General features: G+C 43.8%; 1 protein-coding gene across 2 annotated transcripts in view; it reads right to left on the bottom strand.

The window, feature by feature from the left end:
- The window catches only part of LOC121550302 (transient receptor potential cation channel subfamily M member 4), a 78,449-nt gene that overhangs the window by 16,906 nt on the left and 45,974 nt on the right, over positions 1-15,569 (bottom strand). For both annotated transcript variants that reach the window (XM_045210851.1, XM_041862513.2), the window contains 7 exons: positions 13,757-13,889; positions 12,736-12,910; positions 11,445-11,613; positions 9,192-9,373; positions 8,859-8,991; positions 4,919-4,991; positions 4,377-4,470 (listed from right to left, as the gene is read on the bottom strand). In XM_045210851.1, coding sequence (XP_045066786.1) covers positions 4,377-4,470; positions 4,919-4,991; positions 8,859-8,991; positions 9,192-9,373; positions 11,445-11,613; positions 12,736-12,910; positions 13,757-13,889 — 959 coding nt within the window. The remainder of the gene's footprint in view (positions 1-4,376; positions 4,471-4,918; positions 4,992-8,858; positions 8,992-9,191; positions 9,374-11,444; positions 11,614-12,735; positions 12,911-13,756; positions 13,890-15,569) is intronic.

The following is a 15,569-nucleotide window of genomic DNA, read 5'->3' as shown; positions in this document are numbered from 1 at the left end:
CCCCGGATAAAGCACTAAATAAACTTCAGTTAGTGCTAAATACGGCTGCTAGAATCCTGACTAGAACCAAGAAATTTGATCATATTACTCCAGTGCTAGCTTCCCTACACTGGCTTCCTGTTAAGGCAAGGGCTGATTTCAAGGTTTTACTGTTAACCTATAAAGCGTTACATGGGCTTGCTCCTACCTATCTTTCCGAGTTGGTCCTGCCGTACATACCAATACGTACGCTACGGTCACAAGACTGAGGCCTCCTAATTGTCCCTAGAATTTCTAAGCAAACAGCGGGAGGCAGGGCTTTCTCCTATAGATCTCCATTTTTATGGAACAGTTTGCCTACCCATGTGAGAGACGCAGACTCGGTCTCAACCTTTAAGTCTTTACTGAAGACTTATCTCTTCAGTAGGTCATATGATTGAGTGTAGTCTGGCCCAGGAGTGTGAAGGTGAACGGAAAGGCTCTGGAGCAAACGAACAGCCCTTGCTGTCTCTGCCAGGCCGGTTCCCCTCTCTCCACTGGGGTTCTCTGCCTCTAACCCTGTTACAGGGGCTGAGTCACTGGCTTGCTGGTGCTCTTTCATGCCGTCCCTGGGAGGGGTGCGTCACTTGAGTGGGTTGAGTTACTGACGTGATCTTCCTGTCTGGGTTGGCGCCCCCTTGGTTTGTGCTGTGGTGGAGACCTCTGTGGGCTATACTCGGCCTTGTCTCAGGATTGTAAGTTGGTGGTTGAGGATATCCCTCTGGTGGTGCGGGGGCTGTGCTTTGGCAGAGTGGGTGGGGTTATATCCTTCCTGTTTGGCCCTGTCCGGGGTTTCTTCGGATGGGGCCACAGTGTCTCCGGACCGCTCCTGTCTCAGCCTCCAGTATTTATGCTGCAGTAGTTTATGTGTCGGGGGGCTGGGGTTAGTTGGTTATACCTGGAGTACTTCTCCTGTTTTATCCAGTGTCCTGTGTGAATTTAAGTATGCTCTCTCTAATTCTCTCGTTCTCTCTTTCTCTCTGAGAACCTGAGCCCTAGGACCATACGTCAGGACTACCGGGCATGCTGACACCTTGCTGTCCCCAGTCCGCCTGGCCTTGCTGCTATTCCAGTTTCAACTGTTCTGCCTGCGGTTACTGAAACCCCTACCTGTCCCAGACCTGCTGTTTTCAACTCTTAATGATCGGCTATGAAAAGCCAACTGAGAGACCTGAGCCCTAGGACCATGCGTCGGGACTACCGGCCGTGGTGACTCCTTGCTGTCCCCAGTCCGCCTGGCCTTGCTGCTATTCCAGTTTCAACTGTTCTGCCTGCGGTTATGGAACCCCTACCTGTCCCAGACCTGCTGTTTTCAACTCTTAATGATCGGCTATGAAAAGCCAACTGAGATTTATTCCTGATTATTATTTGACCATGCTTGTCACTTATGAACATTTTTGAACATCTTGGCATGGTTCTGTTATAATCTCCACCCGGCACAGCCAGAAGAGGACTGGCCACCCCTCATAGCCTGGTTCCTCTCTAGGTTTCTTCCTAGGTTTTGACCTTTCTAGGGAGTTTTTCCTAGCCACCGTGCTTCTACACCTGCATTACTAGCTGTTTGGGGTTTTAGGCTGGGTTTCTGTACAGCACTTCGAGATATTAGCTGATGTAAGAAGGGCTATATAAAATAAAATTGATTGATTGATTGATATTCAGACCCCTTTCCTTTTTCCAAAAAATTTTACGTTACAGCCTTATTCTAAAATGGATTAAATAGAAAAAACCTCATCAATCTACACACAATACCCCAAAATGACAAAGCAAAAAAAAAAATTGGGAATTTTGCGAACATGTATAAAAAATAACCTGAAAATGACATTTACATAAGTATTCAGACCCTTTACTCAGTACTTTGTTAAAGTACCTTTGTTAAAGTACCTGGCAGCGATTACAGCTTAGAGGCTTCTTGGGTATGACGCTACAAGCTTGGCACACCTGTATTTGGGGAGTTTCTCCCATTCTTCTCTGCAGATCCTCTCAATCTCTGTCAGGTTGGATGGGGAGCGTTGCTGCACAGCTATTTTCAGGTCTCTCCAGAGATGTTCGATCGGGTTCAAGATTCCCCAGATTCAAGTCTGGGCTCTGGCTGAGCCACTCAAGGACATTCAAAGTTGTCTTGGCTGTGTGCTTAGGGTCTTTGTTCTGTTGGAAGGTGAACCTTCGCCCCAGTTTGAGGTCCTGAGCAATCTGAAGCAGGTTTTCATCAAGGATCTCTCTGTACTTTGCTCCATTCATCTTTCCCTCGATCCTGACTAGTCTCCCAGTCCCTGCCGCTGAAAAACATCCCCACAGCATGATGCTGCCATCACCATGCTTCATCGTAGGGATGGTGCCAGGTTTCCTCCAGACGTGACGCTTGGCATTCAGGCCAAAGAGTTCAATCTTGGTTTCATCAGACCAGAGAATCTTGTTTCATGGTCTGAGAGTCCTTTAGGTGCCTTTTCGCAAACTCCAAGCGGACTGTCATGTGCCTTTTACTGTGGAGTGCCTTCCGTCTGGCCACTCTACCATAAAGGCCAGATTGGTGGAGTGCTGCAAAGATGGTTGTCCTTCTGGAAGGTTCTCCCATCTCCACAGAGGAACTCTGGAGTTCTGTCAGTGACCATCGGGTTCTTGGTCACCCCCCCTGATCAAGGCCCTTCTCCCCCGATTGCTCAGTTTGGCTGGGCGGCCAGCTCTAGGAAGAGTCTTGGTGGTTCCAAACTTCTTCCATTTAAGAATGATGGAGGCCACTGTGTTGTTGGTGACCTTCAATGCTGCAGACATTTTTTGGTACCCTTCCCCAGATCTGTGCCTTGACACAATCCTGTCTCGGAGCTCTACGGACAATTCCTTCGACCTCATGCTTTGGTTTCTGCTCTGACATGCACTGTCAACTGTGGGACCTTATATAGACAGTTGTGTGCCTTTTCTCAATCATGTCCAATCAATTGAATTTACCACAGATGGACTCCAATCAAGTTGTAGAAACGTCTCAAAGATGATCAATGGAAACAAGATGCACCTGAGCTCAATTTCGAGTCTCATAGCAAAGGGTCTGAATACTTATGTAAATAAGGTTTTCAGTTTATATATATATATATATATATATATACACACATACATTTGCAAACATTTCGAAAAACCTGTTTTCGCTTTGTCCTTATGGGGTATTGTGTGTAGATTGATGAGGAAAACATTTCATTTAATCTATTTTAGAATAAGGCTGTAACAAAATGTGGAAAAGGTAAAGGGGTCTGAATTCTTTCTGAATGCGCAGTATGCCTCGTCGCATCTTGGAGCTCTACGGACAGTTCCTTGGACTTCATGGTATAGTTTCTGCTCTGACATGCACTGTCAACTGTGGGACCTTATATAAACGGGTGTGTTTCTTTCAAAATCATGTCCAAACATTTGAATTGGCCAAAGGTGGACTCCAATCAAGTTGTAGTGACATCTCAAGGATGATCAAAGGAAATTGGATGCACCTGAGCTCAATTTGGAGTGTACTGAACAAGTCACATTTGTACAGTAGGAAGTTTTTGTTGCTTTTCTTGCCCATGTATAGTCATTGCCATTGTACTGTATGTATCCTGCCCAGTTCTTAATTCACAATTGGAAGATTATAGTATTTGATAGCCTAATAATATACAATAAAATATATAGTTCAATTTAAATTATGAAGTGTATTCACAATTGCATGGCATGATGACCTCTGATCAGCTTCAAATGCCCTGATTACTAAATGGAGTAGATGTGCTCCAACATGCCCTCTGGTGGTTTGGACAAGCATTAATGGCAAGCACTGTAACGCACAGTAACAAACCGTACCATGATGCAACTTTTAATTGAAGAACCACTGAGTGTACAAAACATTAGGAACACAGACTGAACAGGTGAAAGCTGACCAGGTGAATCCCTTATTGATGTCACCTGTTTAAATCTACTTCAATCAGTGTAGAATGAAGGGGAGGAGACAGGTTAAAAAATGATATTTAAGCCTTGAGACATGTATTGAGTATGTTTGCCATTCAGAAGAAAGAAGTACCTTTGAACGGTGTATGGTAGTAGGTGCCAGGTGCACCGGTTTGAGTGTGTCAAGAACTGCAATGCTGCTGGGTTTTTCATGCTCAACAGTTTCCCATGTGTATCAAGAATGGTCCACCACCCAAAGGACATCCAGCCAAATTGACACAACTGTGGGAAGCATTGGAGTCAACATGGGCCAGCATCCCTGTGGTACGCTTTTGACACCTTGTAGAGTCCATTCCCCGACAAATTGAGGCTGTTCTGATGGCAAAAGGTGGTGCAACTCAATATTAAGAAGTTGTTCCTAATGTTTTGTACACTCAGTGTATACCTGTATGCAACCTTACCTCTGAGAGTGGGCGGAGGACGTGTGGGTTTGATCAAGTTACTCTGAGAGAGAGCGTCCACCATCCAGGACAGGGCACTAGAACAGTACTCCAACTGGGAACAAGAGAAGGGATGGGGGAGAGGGAGAGAAGTTATTTTCCCTAACCCTAAATCTAAAACTATACCTAACCCTAACCTTAATTCTAACCCTAACCCCTAAGCCTAAAATAGCATTTTTCCTTGTGGGGACCAGCAAAATGTCCCCACTTTGAATGTTCCTTGTTTTACTATCCTTGTGAGGACTTCTGGTACCCACAAGGATAGTTCAACCAAAACACACGGGAGGATGGTGACCAGAGATTTCGACCGAGGTGGTGGACCTAGAAGCACAGGTGGCATGGGGTAAGGACTCAATAGCTCCGCTCCTCCACACACACACAAAGCCACCCCCCCCATTAAGGACCACTGAAACCTCAGACCGCTGAAACTCATTGCCACTGGGCAGATAAAGCAGTATGTGTGTGTGCTGCGACCAGTGGGAGCGGCCCAGGCTGACACTGACCTTGGTCTCCAGCATTCTCAGCCTGCGGTCGTGGTCCCGGATCTCTGCCATCTGCTTTAAGACACTGTCCATCCTTCAGACACGACCACAACACAGGACCACAAGACAGGTTAGGGGTCAATTCAGGAAGTGAATTGAAGTCCTATTCATGAAAAGAAAATTGAATTGAACCAATCTCTAACACAGGAGGACCAATCTCTTTGGATAATTGTTCAGAAGAATGTGGTACATTTTCACAACACTTAGTACAAAACTCAAAACAGATCATCAAAAAGGCATTTGTTTCAAAACTAAGCACATTTTCAATTGACGAAGTACAACACACAAAATCAGTCACTTTTTCACCAAACTTAGTCAGTGTTTCATCTAAAAATACACATTGCAATACATGTTCATATAAAGTCATTGCTTTTCACAATGCAATGGTCACATTACTTTTGATATGATTGTGTTCTCATTTGTTAAAATACATTTTACTATTACTTCATCTGACTGCTGTTATTTTATAATCACTTTAACCATTTGGTGAACCTATAGATTTTAAACTGGTTTGTCTACGGATTTTGAGAACTACATAATGAAAATATATCTTTGTAAAGTATAAGCATGATACTGTAATGTACTATTATGATGATGACTTCAAAAATCTGGTATTGACACATTTTTGTACTATATATGTATGACATTACATACTATTTTGGCCAGACAGCATTAGATACATGGGCTACACATACAGTGGGGAGAACAAGTATTTGATACACTGCCGATTTTGCAGGTTTTCCTACTTACAAAGCATGTAGAGGTCTGTAATTTTTATCATAGGTACACTTCAACTGTGAGAGACGGAATCTAAAACAAAAATCCAGAAAATCACATTGTATGATTTTTAAGTAATTAATTTGCATTTTATTGCATGACATAAGTATTTGATCACCTACCAACCAGTAAGAATTCCGGCTCTCACAGACCTGTTAGTTTTTCTTTAAGAAGCCCTCCTGTTCTCCACTCATTACCTGTATTAACTGCACCTGTTTGAACTCGTTACCTGTATAAAAGACACCTGTCCACACACTCAATCAAACAGACTCCAACCTCTCCACAATGGCCAAGACCAGAGAGCTGTGTAAGGACATCAGGGATAAAATTGTAGACCTGCACAAGGCTGGGATGGGCTACAGGACAATAGGCAAGCAGCTTGGTGAGAAGGCAACAACTGTTGGCGCAATTATTAGAAAATGGAAGAAGTTCAAGATTACGGTCAATCACCCTCGGTCTGGGGCTCCATGCAAGATCTCACCTCGTGGGGCATCAATGATCATGAGGAAGGTGAGGGATCAGCCCAGAACTACACGGCAGGACCTGGTCAATGACCTGAAGAGAGCTGGGACCACAGTCTCAAAGAAAACCATTAGTAACACACTACGACGTCATGGATTAAAATCCTGCAGCACACGCAAGGTCCCCCTGCTCAAGCCAGCGCATGTCCAGGCCCGTCTGAAGTTTGCCAATTACCATCTGGATGATCCAGAGGAGGAATGGGAGAAGGTCATGTGGTCTGATGAGACAAAAATAGAGCTTTTGGTCTAAACTCCACTCGCCGTGTTTGGAGGAAGAAGAAGGATGAGTACAACCCCAAGAACACCATCCCAACCGTGAAGCATGGAGGTGGAAACATCATTCTTTGGGGATGCTTTTCTGCAAAGGGGACAGGACGACTGCACCGTATTGAGGGGAGGATGGATGGGGCCATGTATCGCGAGATCTTGGCCAACAACCTCCTTCCCTCAGTAAGAGCATTGAAGATGGGGTCGTGGCTGGGTCTTCCAGCATGACAACGACCCAAAACACACAGCCAGGGCAACTAAGGAGTGGCTCCGTAAGAAGCATCTCAAGGTCCTGGAGTGGCCTAGCCAGTCTCCAGACTTGAACCCATTAGAAAATCTTTGGAGGGAGCTGAAAGTCCGTATTGCCCAGCGACAGCCCCCGAAACCTGAAGGATCTGGAGAAGGTCTGTATGGAGGAGTGGGACAAAATCCCTGCTGCAGTGTATGCAAACCTGGTCAAGACCTACAGGAAACGTATGATCTCTGTAATTGCAAACAAAGGTTTCTGTCCCAAATATTAAGTTCTGCTTTTCTGATGTATCAAATACTTATGTCATGCAATAAAATGCAAATGAATTACTTAAAAATCATACAATGTGATTTTCTGGATTTTTGTTTTAGATTCCGTCTCTCACAGTTGAAGTGTACCTATGATCAAAATGACAGACCTCTACATGCTTTGTAAGTAGGAAAACCTGCAAAATCGGCAGTGTATCAAATACTTGTTCTCCCCACTGTACATGTCATCTGCCTCAGCCTCGACGACGATGGCAGTCTTATCAGCAGCACCTGTCTTTTTACTAAAGAAATGTGTTTTCTTTATTTCAATTTTCTCTGCCCTGCTCTGAAAGCTCTTCATTGCTGCAGCTTAATTTCAATGAAAGTCACATTTGCGATCTGTTAGGGTGGAATAGTCCGTGGTTAATTAATGACACTTGTCTCTACTATTATGAGGAAAAACGTGGATTATATTAATATTGCTATAAAATATATGTACATAAATTATTGTAAATTATTGATCCATCATTAATTATTATTTGGCTGTATGGATTAATTTACTTTTTTGGAGGCCTTTTTTGTCAACAATGGCCAGGAAAAAAAAAAACCTTCCTCCCCATTTCCTTTGCAGATTTTGCTGCTGCTGAACCAGCCTGCTGAAGCAAGACTGAATGAGAGCGATGAGCTGAGCGACAGCAGGTTGTTTGTCGGAGGGGGTTGGGGGGCCTCATGTGGAGCATGGGGGGGCCTCAAGCGGATAAATTACTATTTGTTTTTAAAGATTACGAGTATTGTTTTATTTTATTATGCCCAGCTCACGAGGCCTCTTGATGATGTGAGGCCTGTTCTGCTTAATGGTAAGTCCGCCACTGAAAGTGACAACAGTTAAGTCCACACATTTTGTATGTGTCCCCAATCAAACCCACTGTGGTACTCTGATGTAGCTATAGCTAGCTAGCCATGCTCTTACTAATTGAGCCATACAGGACCACTACAATTCATAAGTACGACACAATACTGTTAAATACAATACATGATTACAATACAGGTGGAGGGTGTATGATTGCCATCCCCATCTATGTCAGGCTTGGATTCGCCATGCCAAAATATTTTTCCCCTGGTGCATGAACAATGAGGACATTTTACTGTGATGTCAATAAGAACCTATGGCCAAATGCTCAAGACAGGCTTGATGCAAACTAGTGCCTGATAAATGTTATGTTTCTTTCTTTCATTCATTGCATTTGTTTAATTTGATTACAGTACACCTATAGTGTAATTATATATGAACAATAAATAAAAATTTTGCATCAATGACTGTGAAAGATGTCTTCGATGATCACACCTTTGACCACACATGGGAGATAAATTATGGAAATTAGATTTGAAGTTTTGATGGGTAGTGTAAGTGTATTGCGTAATGTGAAAACAGTGTAATGTACTGTAATTTACAGTACTGTAGCATACTACATTCAAAAGGCAATTTTGAAACATTGGATTAACTGGTTAGATATCATTATGATGTGTTTTGGTGTTTAAATCAATGTTCTCATGGTATTTCACAGTAAACTTGTATTTTGGATCAATGGTTGAGTGGTGAAAGATCTTTCCAAACAAAATTAATGCACAAATAAAGGTTTTAAATATAAGACTTTCTGCATTACAAGTGTTACCAGTTTGGACCGTTGTACTAAGAGTTTAGAAAATTCACCACATACTTGTGAACATAGCACCAACGCAATTGGGGGAAAAAACTAACTAAAGCTGTTAAATTAATCTGGCATTTAGTCTATGACATAAATAAGTGGCAGAGGGAGAGAGCTGGAGAGATGTCTCACTTGACGGAGGTATGTTTGAGTCTCTCTGAGTCGCTCTCTCTCTCTCGTTTGTTCTGGGCAGACAGTATATTCTCCTTCTGGATGGCCTCCCACATGTTCAGTTTCCTGGCCTGCTTACCACGTATCTCAAGAACTGAAGGAGAGATAGAGGAGAGGAAAAGGGAGGGATTTGGAAGAAGATAAAATTATAAAAAAGTATTCAGCTATTCAGATAATTTTAGACGACAATGGGAGTGGACTTCTAAAACACTAGTAATTTTTCAACTGTGAGCATTTTCATTTCACAATACATCACATCTCTAGTGGCTCTCCTCGTCTCCCTCCCTCTCTCACCAAAGTGTTTGATCTTTGTGGAGGGGATCTTGCGGATTTGTCTCTTGATGAAGAGGTGGAGGTGGGAGATGATGATGAAGGGTGGTGCCAGACAGGGTTTGGAATGGTACTCCATGATCAGATTGTAGCGCTGGAACTTCCAGTAGGTGTCGCTGTGCTCCTGCACTTTGGAGAACGTATGACTGCAGTGAGGAGAGCGAGAGAGCCAGCCATAGTGAAATGTTACCAGCCAGAACATCAGGGAATGCAGCACATTTGGAAAGTATTCAGACCCCTTGACTTTTTCCACATTTTGAAACGTTACAGCCTTATTCTAAAATTGTTTTTTTGTCCTCATCAATCTACACACAATACCCAATAATGACAAAGCAAAAACAGGTTTCTAGACATTTTTGCTAATTTATAAAAATAAAAAAACTGAAATATCACATTTACATCAGTATTCAGACCCTTTACTCAGTACTTTGTTGAAGCACCTTTGGCAGCGATTACAGCCTTGAGTCTTCTTGGGTGTGATGCTACAAGCTTGGCACACCTGTATTTGGGGAGTTTCTCCCATTCTTCTCTGCAGATCCTCTCAAGCTATATCAGGTTGGATGGGAAGCGTTGCTGCACAAATATTTTCAGGTCACTCTAGAGATGTTCAAATCGGGTTCAAGTCCGGGCTCTGGCTGGGCCACTCAAGGACATCCAGAGACTTGTCCTGCATTGTCTTGGCTGTGTGCTTAGGGTCGTTGTCCTGTTGGAAGGTGAACCTTCGCCCCAGTTTGAAAACCTGCTCCAGAGCGCTCAGGACTTCATCAAGGATCTCTCTGTACTTTGCTCTTTGTTTATCTTTGCCTCGATCCTGACTAGTCTCCCAGTCCCTGCCGCTGAAAAATATCCCCACAGCATGATGCTGCCACCACCATGCTTCATCGTAGGGATGGTGCCAGGTTTCCTCCAGACGTGACGCTTGCCATTCAGGCCAAAGAGTTCAATCTTGGTTTCAACAGACCAGAGAATCTTGTTTTTCATGGTCTGAGAGTCTTTAGGGGCCTTTTGGCAAACTCCAAGCGGGCTGTCACGTGCCTTTTACTGAGGAGCGGCTTCCATCTGGCCACTATACCATAAAGGCCTGATTTGGTGGAGTGCTGCAGAGATGGTTGTCCTTCTGGAAGGTTCTCCCATCTCCACAGAGGAACTCTAAAGCTCTGTCAGAGTGACCATCGGGTTCTTGGTCACCTCCCTGACAAAGACCCTTCTCCCCCAATTGCTCAGTTTGGCCGAGCGGCCAGCTCTAGGAAGAGTCTTTGTGGTTTCAAACTTCTTCCACTTAAGAATGGTGGAGGCCACTGTGTTTTGGGGGTACTTCAATGCTGTATAACCCTTCCCTAGATCTGTGCCTCGACACAATCCTGTCTCGGAGCTCTATGGACAATTCCTTTGACCTCTTGGCTTGGTTTTTGCTCTGACATGCACTGTCAACGGTGGGACCTTATATAGACAGGTGTGTGCCTTTGAAAATCATGTCCAATCAATTTAATTTACTACAGGTGCAATCAAGTTGTAGAAACATCAAGGATGCTCAATGGAAACAGGATGCAGCTGAGCTCAATTTCGAGTCTCATAGCAAAGGGTCTGAATACTTATGTAAATAAGGTATGTTTTTTATTTTTAATACATTTGCAAAAATTCCTAAAAACCTGTTTTTGCTTTGTCATTATGGGGTATTGTGTGTAGATTGCTGAGGATTTTAGAATAAGGCTGTAACGTAACAAAATGTGGAAAAAGTCAATGGGTCTGAATACTTTCCGAATGCACTGTAGGTGACACTCGCTCATATAAAATGTTTTGGTTTTATTATACTTTTTGGTTAATGACGTTATCGTCCCAAATGTCGCATATGAAAGCCGAGCCAGAAAAACATTTGGCATTTTGATAACACTCAAACACGCAATGCTAGTGTCAAATAGTTAATTCGATTTAATTTAATTCAATCAACTATCAGTGGTTCTGAGAGAATAAACAACACTATTCAAGACACAGTGAGGAACTAGATCAGAGGAATTCAGCCCACCGATTAGAGGGGCCTATTGAATGCGTGATGATCTGTTGAGGGGAACACAAAGAGAGTGACACAGGGATATGGAGGGGGGTGCTAGATGGGAAAGAGGCACAGAGAGTGAAAGAGGGAACGATAGGGTGAAAGAGGGACAGAGAGAAAGAAGAACAGAGAGGGTGAAAGAGGGACAGAGCGAGAAGGTACGTTACCTGAACATGGCGATGAGCAGATTGACCAGGAGGATGTTGGTGACCAGCAGGTAAATGACCAGTAGGATGACCACCAGCCAGTTGGCGTAGGTACTTATGCAGGGCTCTGCCCCCGCCTCAATCAGGGTGGCGTTATTGGTGCACTCTCTCCCCTCCTCCAGTTTATCAGCTACGGACAGAGAGACAGGGAGAGAAGAGGGGATGGAGAGAGGAGAGGGAGGGAGACGGTGAGAGGGTTTGAAATATACTGAACAAAAATATAAACGGAACATGCAACAATTTCAACGATTTTACTGAGTTACAGTTCATATAAGGAAATCAGTCAATTGAAATGAATGCATTAGGCCCTAATCTATGGATTTCAGATGACTGGGCAACCATGGGGGGGGGGCCTGGGAGGGCATAGGCCCACCTACTTGGGAGACTGGCCCACCCACTAGGGAGCCAGGCCCAGCCAATCAGAAAAATGGCTTTATTACAGACAGAAACACTCCAGTTCATCAGCTGTCCGGGTGGCTGGTCTCAGACGATTCCGCAGGTGAAGAAGCCGGATGTGGAGGTCCTGGGCTGGCATGGTTACACGTGGTCTGCGGTTGTGAGGCTGGTTGGACGTACTGCCAAATTCTCAAAAACGACGTTGGAGGCGGCTTATGGTAGAGAAATGAACATTCAATTCTCTGGCAACAGCTCTGGTAGACATTCCTGCATTCAGCATGCCAATTGCATGCTCCCTCAAAACTTGAGACATTTGTGGCATTGTGTTGTGTGACAAAACTGCACATTTTAGAGTGGCCTTTTATTGTCCCCAGCACAAGTTGCACCTGTGTAATGATCATGCCGTTTAATCAGCTTCTTGATATGCCACACCTGTCAGGTGGATGGATTATCTTGGCAAAGGAGAAATGTTCACTAACAGGGATGTAAACAAATTTGTGAAAAAAAATTGAGAGAAATCAGCATATGGAACATTTCTGGGATCTTTTAATTCAACTCATGAAACAATGGACCAACACTTTACATGTTGTGTTTATATTTTTGTTCAGTATAGATGGGAACAACCAGGGAGAGGGATGTGAAGAAAAAAAGTCAACAATTGAAATGATAAGGTAAAGAGGGTAGTTTGGCCAGCGTTTAGGATAAGAGATTAGGAGGGGATACTGAGGGAGAGGGCTGAAAGAACAGAGAAAGAGAGAGCACAGTTATATACTATTGCTGTAGGTTTCAAGTACACACAGAGACACACACACACATTCACATGAAAAACCACATTCGTACACAAACATCAACGCACCATCCATTTCGTGTATGGGGATCTGTCCAAATATGTGCAGGTATGGCCTGTAGAACACTCTGCGAAATATCCAATTGGGACGGGGGTCATAGGAGTAGAGCAGCACCTGATTGGCTACACCATAAGCCATGAGCCACACCGCCAGGAAGAAGAGGAAGAAGAAGATGTCCTTCATCTACCAACCAGGAAGAGGAACAGATGATTAGGAAATGTATCGCTAAAGCTGAAATAACTCTAAAGGACGTTTGTACAGACCTACATGATGTCGACTCAGACTTTAACACAGACTCTCCATTTAAAATACTTGAACAGGAGTAGATATCGTCAGTGGTTAGCTTACCTTACCACACAACACAAGTGTGTTTATATACACACTGTACAAAACATTATGAACACCTGCTCTTTCCATGACATAGACTATCCAGGTGAAAGCTATGATCCCTCATTGATGTCACCTTTTAAATCCACTTAAATCAGTGTAGATGAAGGGGAGGAGACAGGTTAAAGAAGGATCTTTAAGCCTTGAGACAATTGACACATGGATTGTGTATGTGTGCCATTCAGAGGGTGAATGGGCAAGACAAAATATTTAAGTGCCTTTGAACAGGGTATGGTAGTAGGTGCCAGGTGCACCGGTTTGTGTCAAGAACTGCAACGCTGCTGGGTTTTTCACTCTCAACAGTTTCCCGTGTGTATCAATAATGGTCCACCACCCAAAGGACATCCAGCCAACTTGACACAACTGTGGGAAGCATTGGAGTCAACATGGGCCAGCATCCATGTGGAACACTTTCGACACCTTGTAAAGTCCATGCCCCGACGAATTGAGGCTGGTCTGATGGAAAAGGGGAGGGGAGGGTGCAACTCGATATTAGGCAGGTATTCTTAATGTTTTGTACACTCAGTATAGATAGCATTTGAAATGTTGAAATGTTTACACAATCTTCATCACAAGTTAACATCACACAATCATCTTTCAGTCGACAAAGACCATCACACATAGTTTTAAAATATCACTTACCATGTTGCCGACGATGATGATCTTGGGTCCCAGCTGTTTGTGGATGGCGAAGATGTGGATGAGACGGAGGGTAAACACCATGTAGTCCACAGCCAACACAGCACGGCCAAACTCATAGGACCACGGGAACATTCTAGAACACACAACAAACGCCTGGCTATAGTCACAGGGACACACACACACACTCACAAAGATACACACACTCATATACAGTCAGTGGTCAGTTTATGGAAATATTGATCACTCCTACAGACAGTGACTCACGTGGCCGTGGCTGCTATATAAAGCAGGCAGACAGGCATCGAGGCATTCAGTTACTGTTCGATTGAACATTAGTATGGGGAAACTAGTCACATACAGTGGGGGAAAAAAGGATTTAGTCAGCCACCAATTGTGCAAGTTCTCCCACTTAAAAAGATGAGAGAGGCCTGTAATTTTCATCATAGGTACACGTCAACTATGACAGACAAATTGAGAATTTTTTTTCCAGAAAATCACTTTGTAGGATTTTTAATGAATTTATTTGCAAATTATGGTGGAAAATAAGTATTTGGTCACCTACAAACAAGCAAGATTTCTAGCTCTCACAGACCTGTAACTTCTTCTTTAAGAGGCTCCTCTGTCCTCCACTCGTTACCTGTATTAACGGCACCTGTTTGAACTTGTTATCAGTATAAAAGACACCTGTCCACAACCTCAAACAGTCACACTCCAAACTCCACTATGGCCAAGACCAAAGAGCTGTCAAAGGACACCAGAAACAAAATTGTAGACCTGCACCAGGCTGGGAAGACTGAATCTGCAATAGGTAAGCAGCCTTGTTTGAAGAAATCAACTGTGGGAGCAATTATTAGGAAATGGAAGACATACAAGACCACTGATAATCTCCCTCGATCTGGGGCTCCATGCAAGATCTCACCCCGTGGGGTCAAAATGATCACAAGAACGGTGAGCAAAAATCCCAGAACCACACGGGGGACCTAGTGAATGACCTGCAGAGAGCTGGGACCAAAGTAACAAAGCCTACCATCAGAAACACACTACGCCGCCAGGGACTCAAATCCTGCAGTGCCAGACGTGTCCCCCTGCTTAAGCCAGTACATGTCCAGGCCCATCTGAAGTTTGCTAGAGTGCATTTGGATGATCCAGAAGAGGATTGGGAGAATGTCATATGGTCAGATGATACCAAAATATAACTTTTTGGTAAAAACTCAACTCGGTCGTGTTTGGAGGACAAAGAATGCTGAGTTGCATCCAAAGAACACCATACCTACTGTGAAGCATGGGGGAGGAAACATCATGCTTTGGGGCTGTTTTTCTGCAAAGGGACCAGGACGACTGATCCGTGTAAAGGAAAGAATGAATGGGGCCATGTATCGTGAGATTTTGAGTGAAAACCTCCTTCCATCAGCAAGGGCATTGAAGATGAAACGTGGCTGGGTCTTTCAGCATGACAATGATCCCAAACACACCGCCCGGGCAACGAAGGAGTGGCTTTGTAAGAAGCATTTCAAGGTCCTGGAGTGGCCTAGCCAGTCTCCAGATCTCAACCCCATAGAAAATCTTTGGAGGGAGTTGAAAGTCTGTGTTGCCCAGCAACAGCCCCAAAACATCACTGCTCTAGAGGAGATCTGCATGGAGGAATGGGCCAAAATACCAGCAACAGTGTGTGAAAACCTTGTGAAGACTTACAGAAAACGTTTGACCTGTGTCATTGCCAACAAAGGCTATATAACAAAGTATTGAGAAACTTTTGTTATTAACCGAATACTTATTTTCCACCATAACTTGCAAATAAATTCATAAAAAATCC

This window comes from Coregonus clupeaformis, chromosome 35, assembly GCF_020615455.1.
Source record: "Coregonus clupeaformis isolate EN_2021a chromosome 35, ASM2061545v1, whole genome shotgun sequence".
In the NCBI taxonomy this organism is placed as follows: domain Eukaryota; kingdom Metazoa; phylum Chordata; class Actinopteri; order Salmoniformes; family Salmonidae; genus Coregonus; species Coregonus clupeaformis.
Note: the sequence above shows the minus strand (reverse complement) of the source record. Positions and strands in the feature narration are given on the sequence as shown.